The 14495-nt window shown below is 63.8% G+C and overlaps 2 protein-coding genes across 3 annotated transcripts in view; one reads left to right on the top strand and one right to left on the bottom strand.

Annotated features, from left to right (window-relative positions):
- Nucleotides 1-14495, bottom strand: part of PRPF40B (pre-mRNA processing factor 40 homolog B) — an 82633-nt gene that overhangs the window by 23302 nt on the left and 44836 nt on the right. The window lies entirely within an intron of this gene.
- Nucleotides 1-14495, top strand: part of FMNL3 (formin like 3) — a 45252-nt gene that overhangs the window by 16559 nt on the left and 14198 nt on the right. For both annotated transcript variants that reach the window (XM_074935202.1, XM_074935203.1), the window contains exons 2-6: nucleotides 3060-3143; nucleotides 3496-3576; nucleotides 5196-5272; nucleotides 10091-10174; nucleotides 11383-11535. In XM_074935202.1, the coding sequence (XP_074791303.1) occupies nucleotides 3060-3143; nucleotides 3496-3576; nucleotides 5196-5272; nucleotides 10091-10174; nucleotides 11383-11535 (479 nt within the window). The remainder of the gene's footprint in view (nucleotides 1-3059; nucleotides 3144-3495; nucleotides 3577-5195; nucleotides 5273-10090; nucleotides 10175-11382; nucleotides 11536-14495) is intronic.

The following is a 14495-nucleotide window of genomic DNA, read 5'->3' as shown; positions in this document are numbered from 1 at the left end:
CCTGAAGTGACCCAGCAGTGTCTTCCGCCAGCCGGGAAGGTGGCTGGTGGCCTTTACGTAGCGCTGTGGCCATTCAGCGCAGTTTCTAGAGAGACAGCGCCCAATTCCCCTCTGGGTTCCTGGGTGTCTGGCGGTGGAAGGGAGAGAGAATCTGGCCCCTGGGCCTCCTGCGCGCTCTAAGGCCACAGCAATGAGCCACACCCAGGGAGCGGAGGGAGGACAAAGCAGAGGGGAGGCAGAATTCTCTCTCCACTGTGCAGAGGGCGTGCCACCGGGCCAGGGCAGCCATGAACAAGGGGCACCAGCGACTGGCTCCTAGGACTGGGGCTGGCCCGCTGCCCGGGGGAGGATCTGGCCCCAAAGGCCTCACGATGACGCTCCGTATTCCAGGGCCTTGGGGTGGCGTTTCCTGCAGGCTTGGATCAAGAGGGGGCCAAATCGGGACCCTCCATAGGAAACCCACAGAGCTGCTTGGCCCCACAGCCAGCATTGACCCCCCCTGCTTCCAGGACACAGCTGCTGCCCCTCGCCCCTGTCCTGCAGGTGCCAGGCTCTGAGGCATTGGTCCGTCACCACCTGGCGGATCGGAAGAAACAGGTGCCCAGGTAAAGGGAATGAAGAAGGGAAGAGACCTGAATGCTCCCGGCATCCCGCCGCCCCCCCCCCCCCAAAGGAGGGTTTCCAGGACCTCGGTTAGAGGCCGACACATGTCGTCCAGCATCACGCCCTCCAGGCCTGTGTGGGACTGGGGCGCTGGGTCTCCTGCCGCGGAGGGAGCTGAGGATGACGGGAAGCCAGGCAAACAGCCGTGTCCCGGAGACGCTGTGGACTGACTGTCCGAGCGCTCCCAGCCAGGTCCCACAAGCGATGGCCAGGTGTCGGGCTGAGCGCGGCATGGGGTGCCGAGCACCTGGCCAGGGCAGACGTTGGTGGGGCCAGTGCTGGGTCCTGGGGCCTTTGCCCTCCCAGGCTGCTGGGCCTAGTTCAGGGGCTGAAACCTCCCCGTCTGCTGTGCTGGGCGAGCGAGCGGGGGCGGAGCAGCCCAGTACCGCCGGCTGGCAGTCCTCGCTGGAGCTGGGAAGTGGTGGCAGCCCCGGCTCCCCTCCTGTGCCCGCACCGCTTGGCTCATCTCTTCCAGCGCAGAGCATCGCAGGAAGTGGCTGAGAGCGGCGCTCCGGCGGGAGCCGGGCTGTGGTTAGTGCAGAGAGGAAGCTGGTGTAGACCGGACGCAATGCGTCTGTGATACGGCGAGATTTCGTGCGACGGCAGTCACAGGAAGGAGGCCCAACGTGGAACGTGTCTGCTCAGCTCCGAGCGCTCCCAGCAGAAGCTGCTCCAGCGTGCAGGCAGTGCCAGGCCTGTGCCTAGCGAATGGGGAGAGCCTGGGGGGACTAATGGCACCTGGGCAGGAGTGTTTGCGTGTGAACACCCTGGCAGCAAATGCAGGTGCCCTGCTTGCACTAGTGCTCGCAGCTGTGACAGTGAGCAACGCGTGAAGACGCCACTGATGATTCGGGTGTCGATGTACCTGGACTCTCACTCGTGCCCAGCCCTGGTGCCAGCCCCACCTCTGGGGCGTGGCGCAGGGGCTGGAGAGGTGGGAGAGGAGCGTCGCTCATGTTGAAATGAACCGTTCCAGCAGTGCTGGGATGCCCAGCTGAGATCAGGGCCGGGAGCCAGGCATTGCCCGGGCGCAGCATGAGAACCAGTCTCTGCCCCGGGCCGCCTACAATCTCAGCAGGCAAGGCCGACGCAGGATGGGAAGGGCCCGAGGTCACAGCCAGGAGTAAACCTGTCTGGCGCCGGGGAGGCCAGGCTCCCCCATCCAATGGCTGTACCTTCAGAGGTCGGGCATGGCCCAGGGATGCTGTGGGCCTCGTGGCCTTGCCAGCGCTGTGGCCGGGAGACACTGAGGCCAGAGCGCCTCGCCCCAGAACAAGAGGATCGTTGTGCGGCCGGAGCCGCCTTGAATTTCCAAGGAGGCCGGGATGCAGCCAGAGGCTCTGGGCCGCGGGATCTGGCAGGTAGTCGGCCCTCTGCTCGCCGATGGTGCAGCTCGGTGGGCGGGGGGCAGGACACTGAACCCCCGTGGCAGGCGTGGGCGGCACAAGGGGCAGCGTGAGGGTCGGCGGGTCCTGGTGGGGTCGTGCTCCCATCTCGCCGGCGCGGAGGAGCTGCGTGTGCTAAAGGCATTAGGCGATGAAGTCATGTCTTAGCTTGGCCGTACAATCCGAGCTGTCCCCCCCCCCCAGGTTAAAACCCTCGCCCACTGCGAGGAGCCGGGCCCTGGCCTGCTCCCCCTCTGCTCCCTGACCACAACGGATGAGACCTCGCGGGGGTGGGAGGAAGGGAACCTACGTCCCCCCGTTTCCCCCCAGATCCAGAGAGAGCAGGCCACACTAGGGGGCAGGGCCCTCGCCCCAGCTCTGCCCCGAAGATGTGGGGTGCATGACGGGAGGAGAAGGGGCGGGGCCAGATCCTCTGCTGGAGGATATGGGTGAAGTCCCACAAGCGTCTCAGGGGCGCGGAGCCGATTTGCCCCCACTGAGGATGTGGCCCCGTCTGAGGGTACCGGGGTAGCCGGAGCAGGACCCGGATATCTGTGCCGGCAGCACAGCTTAGCAGCATGGGCCCTTCAGTGACCCCAGGTGATCAAGACCTCCGGCCTTCTGGATCAGCAGTGGCACGGTGCCCCCCGTCTCCAGACGGGCCAGGTGCTCAACCCGGCCCTGCTTCATTTAAGTGCCTTGCAGATGGGCTTTGCTGGAGCCAGCCCGGGGTGGGCAGGGGCCTGGAGCTGGCCGGGGGCTTGGGGGGCATTGGCACCAGCCCAGCGCACGTTGCCACTATCCCCTCCCAGTCGGCAGTGTGTCTGGGGCAGCCCCGGCTGCCTCGGTTCCCGCTCAGGCCTGCGGGAGTGAACAGGCCAGCCCTAGCCGTCTGCGCCCGGGCCGGGGCGTGTGGCTCGTGCCTTTCCCGCCGACGGGGCGGGAGCGCGTGGCTCAGATCCAGCCACCAGCAGCCCCCCCAGTGCCGACTGTCATCTCTCCTCTCTGCAGAGCTCCATGAACCTCCCGCCTGACAAAGCCCGGCTCCTGCGCCAGTACGACAACGAGAAGAAATGGGACCTGATCTGCGACCAGGTGCCGGGGCCCGGGGCGGGAGGGGCCATAAGCCCAGCTCTGGGGTCTGCGTGGGCAGAAGGCTGGGGGCAGGGGGCTTACCTGGGACAGCAGCAGTGGGGAGCTGGGGCTCCCCGGCCGGGGGCAGGGGAAAGGCCGGGAACAGCGCTGTGGCTGGGTCCGCGCAGATGCAGGAGTCGCTCTGTGCTCAGGGCTGGCCACAGAAGCCGTCGGGGTTCTCCAGGGGGAGGTTAATGGGAGCAGCGAGTCAGTCACACGCAGCCCTTGCAGTGTTTGCTCCGTCCCCACCGGTGATGCCCGCGACTCCCTCTCCATTCTGACACCCGCAGTCAGGCTCTTTCCTCCCCTCCAGGAGAGGTTCCAGGTGAAGAACCCTCCCCATACCTACATCCAGAAACTGCAGACCTTCCTGGACCCCGGCGTGACTAGGAAGGTAAGGGCTCGCACGGCGGCCGTGAGCTGGGGGGCTCGCACGGCGGCCGTGAGCTGTGGCCATAGAGACTCTCCTGTTACAAATCCAAACCTAGGGATGCTTCGCGGGTGCTGAAGCACTTGTGCAAGAGATGCCCGCTCTGGGGTCCTGGCTCCCAGCTCGGGCTCAGCAGCCACGTGGGGTGTTTCTCAGAGCTCCAGGGTTTCCCAGCAGCGCAGGCTGAGTGCGAGCTTGTTGTGGCATCATGGGCACGTCGCGCCGATGCTGAGCTCTGACCGCAGCTGTGCTCGTTGGACTCGTCCTGGGCGCCTGGCAAGCACGGAGCGACCCCCGCCCTGGGCAGCGCCTCCTCCAGAACAAACCGTCTGTGGTTACAGAAATAGCCACCCAAACCTTGAGATTACATGGAGAGATGGGACGCTCCGGGAGTCCTGAATTAGATCTCTGGCTCATGCCACCCTGTGTCCTGAATTTCCAAGGAGCTCAGTTTCCAGTGAGAGTGTTGCTGGCTCTCCTGGATTTCCCAAAGCCCCAGCTCCTGGAGTCCTGTGAAGTTGGGGGAATCTCGGCTTTCATTTAAAACACAGGAAGTTTCTAGCTGCTGGGGTTGCAGAGAGAAGCTCAGACACACGAACCAAAAGGCAAATCACAGGAAAAACTCTGGGGTTTGTTGTTTTTAAAAGAAACCTTAACATTGATAAGCTGGTCACATGATTATTGGGGCAGGCTTGTGACCCTCGGACACTTGGGGTTGACGATGCGGCATTTAGGGATCAAAAAAGGGGGCCAGCTTGTCAAACCTTGGGCACTGAATGCTTTGGAAAATCTCGTAGCCTCTGAGGCCAGAAAGGAGCATCGTGATCAGCTAGTCTGAGCTCTGACATGTCGCAGGCCACAGCACCTCACCCACCCGTTCCTGTAATAGACCCAGAACCTCTGGCTGAGTTAAGAGACTTCATGTTACAGAGAATCCACCATTTACACTAGTCTAAACCTGCAAGTGCCCTGTGCCCCGCGTAGCAGAGGAAGGCGAAAAACCCTCAGGGTCTCTGCCAATCTGACACGAGGAAAATTACTTCACAGCCCCAAATCTGGTGATTAGTTAGTCCCCAAGCATGTGGGCAAAACCCACCAGCCAGACCCCCTAGGAGAGAATTCTCTGTCGGACTCAGAGCCCGCCCCAGCTAGAGTCCCATCACCGGCCGTTGGGGATGTTGCTGCGAGCAGTCACAGATCGGCTCTGTCTCTCTGTTGGCAGGCTCATCATCCCGTCCCCTCCATCAGTCCTGCCGTGGGGGCTGCTGGGTGGGGTGGGGATGCGACCCTGTCTATGGGTGGTAAATCCCTGCAAATCTGGCCCGGAAAGTCTGGAGAATCTGTCCCCACGTGACTAACTGGGCCCCCCTGGTAAAACGGAGCTGTCTGATCTCTAGCTATTCGTCCCAGGCTGTATTGCACATGCAGAACAGACCATGCCAGCCCCAGAGAGCGCACGGTGCTGGCTCTGTTGCTGATGGGTCTGGTCAAGGCGGGGAGGTGGTTTCTGCCGGGGCGGAGGGAGAGCTGGGCTCGGGGCCCGGAGCTGGTTGCTGTTCCTAACAGGGGGACTCTGTTGTCAGAAGTTCAGACGGAGGGTGCAGGAATCGACCAAAGTGCTGCGGGAGCTGGAGATCTCCTTGAGGACCAACCACATTGGGTAGGTGCCACCGAGCAGCCGGGCTCGGGCTGGAGCTGGAGTCAGCAGAGTGGTAGGCTTGGCTCTGCCCCGTGCCCCATCCAAGTCCCTCGCGCTCCGGATTCCGGCTCTGCATGGCTGGCTCTCCCCTCGTTACAGCTCAGGCATCGTTACATAGCGGCCAAGACCCTTTTCTCCATGGCCAGGATGCCCCAGGCTGCCTGCTGGGGAATTCTCTGGCCTGGCAGCACCACGCTCTGCCAGGCGAGATGAGATCCCTGGCGTACAGGATGGCAGCGCTGCCCACCCGCCCCTCCAGGCTGCTACGCCACTCGGTTTGGGGGCCCTCTCAAATGGGGGGCCTGGGGCCAACCGCCCCTTTTGTCTCCCCGCAGGTGGCCCTGACTGTGCCCAAGGCCCGTCTGCGGTGAGACTTCTTGGCTGTAGAGACCAGCTGCTGCCATCTGTGCTTGGAAGCTCGAGTGTTGCTCCCAACCCAGGGTGTATCTGCAAGGCCTTGCGTCTCGTGTAGACAAGGCCTGGCTCGAGAACCCAGTCCCCCACACCCACCTGCTGCTACGCAGCTCCGGGGCAAACCGCTCAGCAAATCAATAAGCGTTTCTCCTGGTGCTGGAGGCCGGTGCTGTCGGTTTCCCTCGGAGGGAGGGCAACCATTTGCTGCGCTCGTTGGCAGAGGCAGGCAAGCAGAGGAGCGGGGCTAGCGCCAGCCGGGCGTGATGGGTAGAGCACCGGGCTGGGAGCCAGAGGACCTGGGGTCGGTTGCTGTGTCTGCCACTGGCTGGCTAGGGTAGGGTTTGGGTAATGGTTAGGGATAGGTCACTGCCCCGCTCTGTGCCTCAGTTCCCCCCTCTGTAAAATGGGCAGAATTCTATTTCTCCTTCCTGTGCCAATGGCTCCGATCTCCCGGGTGAAAAGCACTCGATGAGGGTGGTTACAGGGGATGAGGAGGGCGCTGTGGATCCTGGTGGGTTAAGTAGGATACACTGGTGGGAATGCGGCAAAGAGTAAGAGTGAAAGGAAGGGAAGGGGCTGCGGGGGGCGACCAGAGGCTGAAGCAAAGAACAGGAATAAATATGGAGCCTGGCTGCCCAAGCCAGATGCTCCCTAGCCCTGGTGTGCCAATGGCGAGGGGGTTTGCTGGCTCGTGCCAGGGCTGGGGGTGAGTGCAGGGAAGCACAGGGCGCTCTGGGACAGATCCGGGCTCATCGTGTCTGTCGGACCAGAACCAGCTCCCAAAGAGGAGCGGGATTGGTGGGGTTAGAGGTCAGGGTCCTATATTGCCTGGTGCTGTGCACACACTCAGCAAGAGACAGACCCTGCTCCCAAAAGCTTTCAGTGTCGGGATGGATGGGGAAACAGGCCCAGGGAGAGGAATAGACTGGCCCAAGTCCTTCAGCTGGCCCACGGCAGAGCTGGGATTCGAACCCAGGGCTCCCAGCACTGTGCTCTCACCCCATAGTCATAAGCCTGTCCCCTGGCTCTTTGAGGCTTGGTTTGGCCAACACATTGATGTACGTGCCGCAGGGAGGGGTGCAGGCAGTGACCCCGCAGGCTTGTCCGGCCCTGCGGCCTCGCTTCCCTTGGGCCTGGGCGGGCCAGGGTACAACGCTGCCCTCGGGCGTCTTCCCCCCCCGACCGTGCCCCGTCTGACGCCGCCCCCGCTGCTGTGGCCATGCAGAGCGTTCCCCGGGCCGTGTCTGCACAGCGGACGGCACGTCCCCACCCGTGCGGGCCCAGCTGCAGCTGGAGGGGAAATACCAGCTGGCACAGGAACTGGGATTGTTCCTGTCCTTGGCCAGGCCTGCGGGCTCGCCGCAGCCAGGCTCTCCTTCCAGCGGATGCTCAGGCCGGAGCTGACATCCTGCACTGGGGAGGGAGGGCCACAGAGTCAGCAGCTCCCTGGCTGGGCGGGGTGGGGGGAGACAGGAAACAGGGGCCACAGGGTGCTGGTGGGACAGTCACCGTGGGGGTGAGGCCATGGGTCCCTCTGAACACCCTGTCCCAGGTCCAGCTGAGCCCCCCGGCCACCCCCAAGCGCTGGGCCATGGGCTTTAAGCCTCGGGAGTCTAGACTGAGCCTAGGCCCTGCCCCTGGCTTGGGGTCCCAAGGCACGTGGCCTCTGTCGAGCGGCCTCTCCAGAGAGCTCAGACCCCGCAGTCCAACTGCCCCGTCCCCCCACAGCTTGAACACACCCTCTCCCAGCACTCCTTCACACGGCGCTCTGGGCCCACAGTTAACGCTACAAGGGCACGTGGGAGGTATAACACAGAACACGCACGATCCTGACACCATTGCTCATTACTGAACAGCAAGAGAAATACAGAGATCGAGACAAAAATAATAAATCCTGCCTGCAGTTCCCTGCCTCAGTTTCCCCAGCGCTCCAGAGCGTTCTTTGATCTGGGGTCATAGCCCTCTGGGGGCAGCCAGGGTCCTGCTGCTGCAGCAGCGATGGCTTGTTCTCTTAACCATGGAGCCTCTTTCTCCAGGTCAGCTCGCTTTGACCTAGGCTGGTCCTTCTGCAGCTAAACCCCCTCCAGCCCCCTCCCAGTGTCCCCGTCTCTTCCTCTGTGGCCCTGTGAGTCTCCCCTGAGCCATGCAGCCTCAGGGTTTTAAAGGCATCAGCACCCTGGGGTTTTTGTTCTGCTTTGGGGAGTTTCTGTTGAGGGGTTGGAGAAACCTGGATCTCCTGTGTGGTCAGCTCTGGAGGGTTCATGCCATCAGCCATAGAAACCCCACTGGATTCCACACAGCCCTTCCACGAGACGGCAATTCGTATGTTGTCCAGTCTCTCCGCTCCCTAGGACTCCCTGCTGCAGTATTTCTTGCCCCTTCCTTGGAAGCAGCGGGTGCTGGCCACTGCCAGAGCTGGGATACCAGGCTAGATGGGCCCCTACTCTGGGCCCCTGCTCTGAGCTGCTCAGTTCCTGTGTCATCCATATAGCAAGGGGGTTGGGTTCACCAGAGGTGCCGGAGTCCCCCACAGAGGTGAACCCAGGTCCCCATGGGCAGCAGGTGGGGAGCAGGACCCGCCATGGGGGTGGAAGAGAGGGTCCCAGTGAGTGCCGGGGGCCGGCACTGGGCCTGCTGAGGCCAGGGGCAGAAGGAAGGTTTGATGCAGAAGGGCGGTCCAGACATTCCCTGCCTGTGCACGCTCACACGTGTGCACAAACGTGCACACACATGGCCTTTTGCGCACAGACACGTGTGCACGCTCGCACACACACAAGGTGACACGTGCTACTGCCAGGACGTGGGTCCACGTGGGGTCCCCTCTCCAGCCTGCAGCCGCGGCTGGGTTCGTCTTCGCCAGCCCAGGTGCCCTTTAGCCCCCTGAGAGCCCTAAAATAGCAGCGTGGCCTCAGACAGGAAACGAGCCGGGGGCGAGTCGCTGGAGCGCAGACAGGCAGGAAATGGGCGGGCTCGCCTGCCCCCTCCCCCCACAGGGGAAATGGCTCCAAGGCAGTGCCGGGGTCTGACTTGGGCCAGATCCCACCGCCCCCAGCACCACACTTTGGAAAACGTCACCCCCCCCCCGCCCCCAATGTCACGTGTGTGTGCACCTCCCCAGTCACACATGTGCGTGCACCCCCCCAGTCACGTGTGTGTGTGAACCCCCATCACATGTGCCTGCACGCCCCCCAGTGACACACGTGCACACCCCCCGACTAACACCCAGGCATGTGCCCTGATCGAATAACACGTGTGGATTCACCCGACTAACATGCCCCGCCCCAGTAATGCACAAGCGTGTGCCCCCAGCTGAATAACACGTGTGCCGGCTGTGCCCTGCCCAAAGAGCCCTGCCCGTGCTCCCCGTCAGGTAACGCACATGCAGATTGCGGGCACGGCCAGGATGTGTGTGCCGGGCAGGGTTCCCAGCATGCAGCTCCTGGCCCAGGAACCCCTGAGCCAGGAGAGGAGAAATTGGCTGCGAGCGTTTTGGGGGGCGCAGGGGTGGGGAAGCCACTTTCCAGCGCAACCCAGAGCGGAGCCACAAGCTCTGGCCCTGCCAGATAAGAGCCAGGCGGCTGGGGGTGCCTGGAGGGGCTGCAATCTACAGGCCGCAGCAGGTGCCTGTAGCAGGGTGGGCCCAGGGCGGCTTAACCCTGAATTCCTCGACTCTGCCGGGCTCTCAGCCCGTGAGCGGAAACTGCCCCAGGACAAAGCTAACCAGGGGCCGGCTTTTCACAGGGGCCTTGGCCCCTGCTGCTGCTGCTGCCCGCGGCTGCATCTGAAAATCCCACCGGGCGGGGGCCTAAATCCAGCCGTAGGGTCCCTGCCAGCGTGTGGGCCCCCGGCTGGGATAGATCGGGAGTGATGGCTGGTGTCGGTGGCGTGTCACTGAGGTACCGCCGAGAATCGGGGCCCGGGGGACGGCTGCGCCTGTGTGGCCAGGTCACGCCGTGCCCCGGGCAGGAAGGAAAAGGGGGCGCGAGACCCTGATTTCTGTTCTCCGCGCTCCACAGCGTACGCAGACCCACTGACGTCAATGGACCCTCTATCGTCCTGGCAACGCGGTAGCGTCACTGTGTTGATTCCCCCTGGCTCTGGGGTGTGGGTTGGGTGTGATCACTCGGTGCCGGGTGGTGTCAGTGGCCCCCAAGGTCCCTGCCCCAAGGACCTGTCGCTTTTCCAGCCCAGGACTCCTCCCAGCTCGGGTGTCCTGGCCTGGCACGGCGCCGCTGACTTCTCGCCTGGTGGGGGGCTCCGGACCGTGGCTGAAATTCGTCCCGAGGCAGGAGGCCGGCATGGGCGCTAGGTACCGCTGCAGCTCGCGGACCCCTGGGGTGACTCTCTCTCTGCTCCGCTCTGCAGGTGGGTTCGGGAGTTTCTCAATGACGAGAACAAAGGCCTGGACGTCTTGGTGGAGTATCTCTCCTTCGCGCAGTGTGCCGTGATGTAAGTGCCGCGCAGTGTGCTGTGATGTAAGTGGGGGCAGCTGAGACTCCTCGCCCCCCTGGGCAGAGCAGGTGAGATCCGGGTTTGCAGGCGCCCTGTCGGCTATCGGCCTGTGCCGGCCGGCTCGGTCTGCACAGGCTGGGTCTCTTGAACGGTGCAGCGTCTTCCCAAGTAAAGGCCACGTGATCCTAGCTAGCCCGACCACTGGCCCCCATTCTCCCTCGTCTTGGGAACGTGGCAATTCCCCGACTGGCTCAGAGCCCAGGGCCAACTGACCCACGTGCTTCAGGGGAAGGTGTGAGACCCCCGTGGCCGGCAGAAATGGGCTAATCTGCCCCCCCATGGAGGTGTCATCCTGACCCTAAGAGTTAGAGATTGGCCAGGGCCCCAAAGCAGGAGACTGAATCTTGATACGCTCCTGCCCTTAACGACTTCCTGTGGCGGTGAGTTCCACAGTCCAACGGCGCCAGGTGTGAAAGAGCATTTCCTTTTATCTTTTTGCTGCTGCCCCTTTCAGACGTCCTCTTGTGCATGTGTTCGAGGCAGGGGAGTGGGCGCGCCCGCTCTCCCTTCTCCGGGCCCTGGCTGCGGTGGCGAAGGGCAGGCGGAATAGGGCCAAAGTGTCCTGCACCCAGCACCACTTGTTGCTAATACGGGGGTGAGGAGAGTCTCCATTGTCCTTGTGACCCTCTCGCCTCCCACTGTTGGCCATTCCGTGCCCTGGCCGTGTGATTTCCCCCGTCATTTTAACATGCAAACCCTGCCGGTGCAAGTTGCCTACACACGTGTGCCAGGGCGTGGCTGAGCTGGTCGCTCGCTGGGCGGAGAAGAGCGTTCGAACGGCCGGGCTCTCCGTGTCAAGCTCTGCACCGGGCGTACAAGGCCGTGATGTTTGCCGGGCTCCTGACACAGACCCGCCTGCTGCGAGCCTTGGGGATGGCTGGCTGCTCCGGGGAAGGTGTTTGAAACCAGGAGCCCCTGGAGGAGACCTGAATTTCTGCCCTGGTGCCGGGGCGCTTGCTGCGAGCAGGAGTGCGCTCGAGCCGCTACGCCTGCCCTGCTGCTAATGCGTCCGTGTGCGCCTGCAGCCCTCGCTAGCGCGCGCAAGTCCCATTCCCGCACCCCCAGCTTCGGCAGCCGGGCCGGCCGGGGTGTCCCTGCTCCACCGCTTGCCATGAAGCCTCTGCGTGTGTCCCTCTCCCGCCCAGGTTTGATTGTGAGGGGCTGGAAAGCGGTGAGGACGGCGCGCTAGAAAAGCTGAAATCCTGGAGCAGATCCATCGAGGATCTGCAGCACCCCATAACCCTGTCTGCCCCCTTCGCCACCAGCCTCGCCCGCTCTGCGCGCCCGTCCGCCCTACGGTACGTACCCCCCTCCGCCCTATGCGGTATGTACCCCCCTCTGCCCTGCGGCACGTGTACGCCCCTCCCCCCGCCCGACGGTATGCACCCCTCCCCCAGCCTATGGTGTGTACCCCTCCCCCACCCTACGGTACGTACCCTCCCCCGCCCTGCGGTGTGTACCCCCACCTCTGCCCTATGGCACATGTAAGCCCCTCCCCTGCCCTGTGGTATGCGCCCCTCCCCCGCCCTGCGGTATGTACCCCCACCTCTGCCCTATGGTACATATACTCCCCTCCCCCCTGCCCTACGGTATGCACCCCTCCCCCAGCCTATGGTGTGTACCCCTCCCCCGCCCTGCGGTATGTACCCCTTGTTACGGAGTCCCCGGGTGATGCTCTGGATCTGCTCCCCAGGAAGCCAGGCAGGACTCTGGGGAAGTCTCCTCTCTGGGAGCAGCCTGTCTGCAGGACACACGGCTCACCCGGCTTCCCCCTTCCTGGGTCTGACCTCGGAGCATTCAGCCTCCTCTGCCCCTCCATGCGCTTCCCACAGCGAGTCCGCCCAGGCGGGGTCCTGGGGAAGCCAGAGGGTCCTGCCCCCCAACTCCGCAGTCAGACGTGACTCTCAGCCAGCCAGTAAAACAGAAGGTTTCTTAGACGACAGGAACATGGTCTAACACAGAGCTTGTAGGTGCAGAGAACCAGACCCCTCAGCCGGGTCCATTTTGGGGGGCAGTGAGCCAGACAACCCCGTCTGCCCTTCACTCCTCCTCCCCAGCCAGCCCCCAACTGAAACGGTCTCCAGCCCCCCCTCCCCTGGGCTTTGTCCCTGTCCCGGGCCAGGAGGTCACCGGATTCCTTTGTTCTCCAACCCTTTAGCTCTCACCTTGCAGCGGGGAAGGGCCCAGGCCATCAGTTGCCAGGAAACAGGGTGTCGGCCATTCTCTGTGTCCAGACCCCTGCACACACCTGCCCTCTAGGGCTCTGCAAGGATCATACACCCTTATCCCACCCCCTAGATACTTAAGAACTGCACAGGGGAAACTGAGTCACCCCCACACTATTCAGAGGAAACATTAAGAACAGTCCCGCTTCGTCACACCCCTCCCCTGCCCTATGGTATGTACCCTCCCCCATCCAACAGTATGTACCCCCACCTCTGCCCTATGGCCCCTCCCCCCTGCCCTATGGTATGCACCCCTCCCCTGCCCTATGGTCCGTATACGCCCCTCCCCGCCCTACGGTATGTACCCCCACCTCTGCCCTTTGGTACGTATACTCCCCTCCCCCTCTGCCCTATGGTACCTACACACATACCCCCTGCGCCCTGCGGTATATCACCCCTCCCCCAACTCTGCACTATGATACCCCCCTCCCCATGGAATGTACCCGCCTGCCTGATACACCCCCCTCTGCTCTGCCCTATTGCACGTGACCCCCCCCCCCGGGTCCATGCTCCCCCCGCACTCTGCATCTGCCTGCTCTGCTCTACGCTACGCACCATCTGTGCCCCCCCCCTCCAAGACATGTGCCCCCTTCTTGCTTCCCCGGGGCCGGCCTGTCCCCTTCTCTGCTGCCAGCCCCGTGTCCTGCCCCGGGGGGGCCAGTAACGCACCCTCCTCTCTCTGCTTCCAGGGCCCGTCTCCCTCTCGCTCTGCCTGCCCGTCTCTCTGGCCTGTGCTCTCTCTCTCTGTCCTCTGGCTGTGCCTGCCCCACCTCTCGCTGGGTAAGTACCCGCCGGCTCCAGGCCCCACGGCCTGCAGGGCACGACCCCCCTGGGCTGCCCCCACGCTCTGTGCCTTTCCGCTCTGCTCAGCTGCGTGGACGTGGGTGGGGGTGCACGCGCGTGGGTGTGGACATTGCACAGATGGGTGTGTGTGTGTGTGTGTGTGTAGATGTGTGTAAGTGGAGTGTGCATCCTGGGTGTTCATTCATGTGTGTCGATGTGTGCATGCGTGTGCATCTGGGTGTTTGCACGTGTGGGCATGCGCGTCTCTTTCTCTTCTCCCCCTTTCGTTTTTCCACCTGCCGGCCCCCCGACTGCCTCCCTCTTGCTCTGCGCCCTCATCCATATTTCCTGCGGGATCCCCCCTGCTCGGCGCGTCTCTGCCTCGCTCCCAGCCCCTCTGGCACCGGCAGACCTCTGTGCTCACCCCCGCCCCCCCAATCTGCCCTGCGGCCCCCCAGCGTGTCCTGCCCCTCCACGGACCCTGCACTACCCGTGTGACCAGCAAGTGCCCTTCCTGCTGCCCTGTCCCTCCCCCTCTGTGTGCCTTGCCCTGCCTCCTCCGTGTGGCACCCCACATCGTCCCCGCGGGCTGGGCGCCTCCGATGGGGCTCCGGGAGCTTCCCTTGGCCCTGCTGCCCCCGGAGCCTGGAGATGGCCCCGTTACCGCTCAGAGCCAGGGGCTGGGGCCTGTTGGCAGGGGGCGTCTCTGTGGTGCAGCGGGGGGGGGAACGGGACAGGCGAGGGTGTGGCCTAGTGGACAGGACATTGCGCTGGGACACAGGACACCTGGGTTCTGTTCCCAGCCCAGCCACCGACCTGCTGCATGACTTGGGCCGGTCCCTTCCCGGCTCTGTGGCTCGGTTTCCCCTCCGCCCCCTGTCGAGACGGTGAGCTCCCTGGGTCTCGGCAGGAGGCTGCAGGTGCTGCCGTGGGACAGGACGGGTGAGGCGCCCGTCCCCTCGGGCTGGTAGGATTGGCTCCTCTGGGACTGCGTCTGAGGGGGGCTGCCCTGCCGGGCAGCAAGGCAGGGTGGGTGTGGCCGGGATCTGGGGAGGGAGCTGAAGGACACAGACTCCTCCCTGCCTGGCGTGGCCCGTGGGGCTCAGGCTCGCTGGCCGCGTGGGCCCCATCCGGCCGGGGGTTAGAACCAGTGGGGTTGGCGCAGCTGGTGCTGCAGTACCCCCAGCTGGGGAAGGGGACGGGGCCTGTTACTCCGCCGGGGCCGGGCCTGGGCAGGCCCCTCCCCGTGC

Source organism: Natator depressus, chromosome 20, assembly GCF_965152275.1.
Source record: "Natator depressus isolate rNatDep1 chromosome 20, rNatDep2.hap1, whole genome shotgun sequence".
In the NCBI taxonomy this organism is placed as follows: Eukaryota; Metazoa; Chordata; order Testudines; family Cheloniidae; genus Natator; species Natator depressus.
The sequence above is the reverse complement of the archived record's forward strand: the minus strand, read 5'-3'. Positions and strand labels throughout refer to the sequence as shown.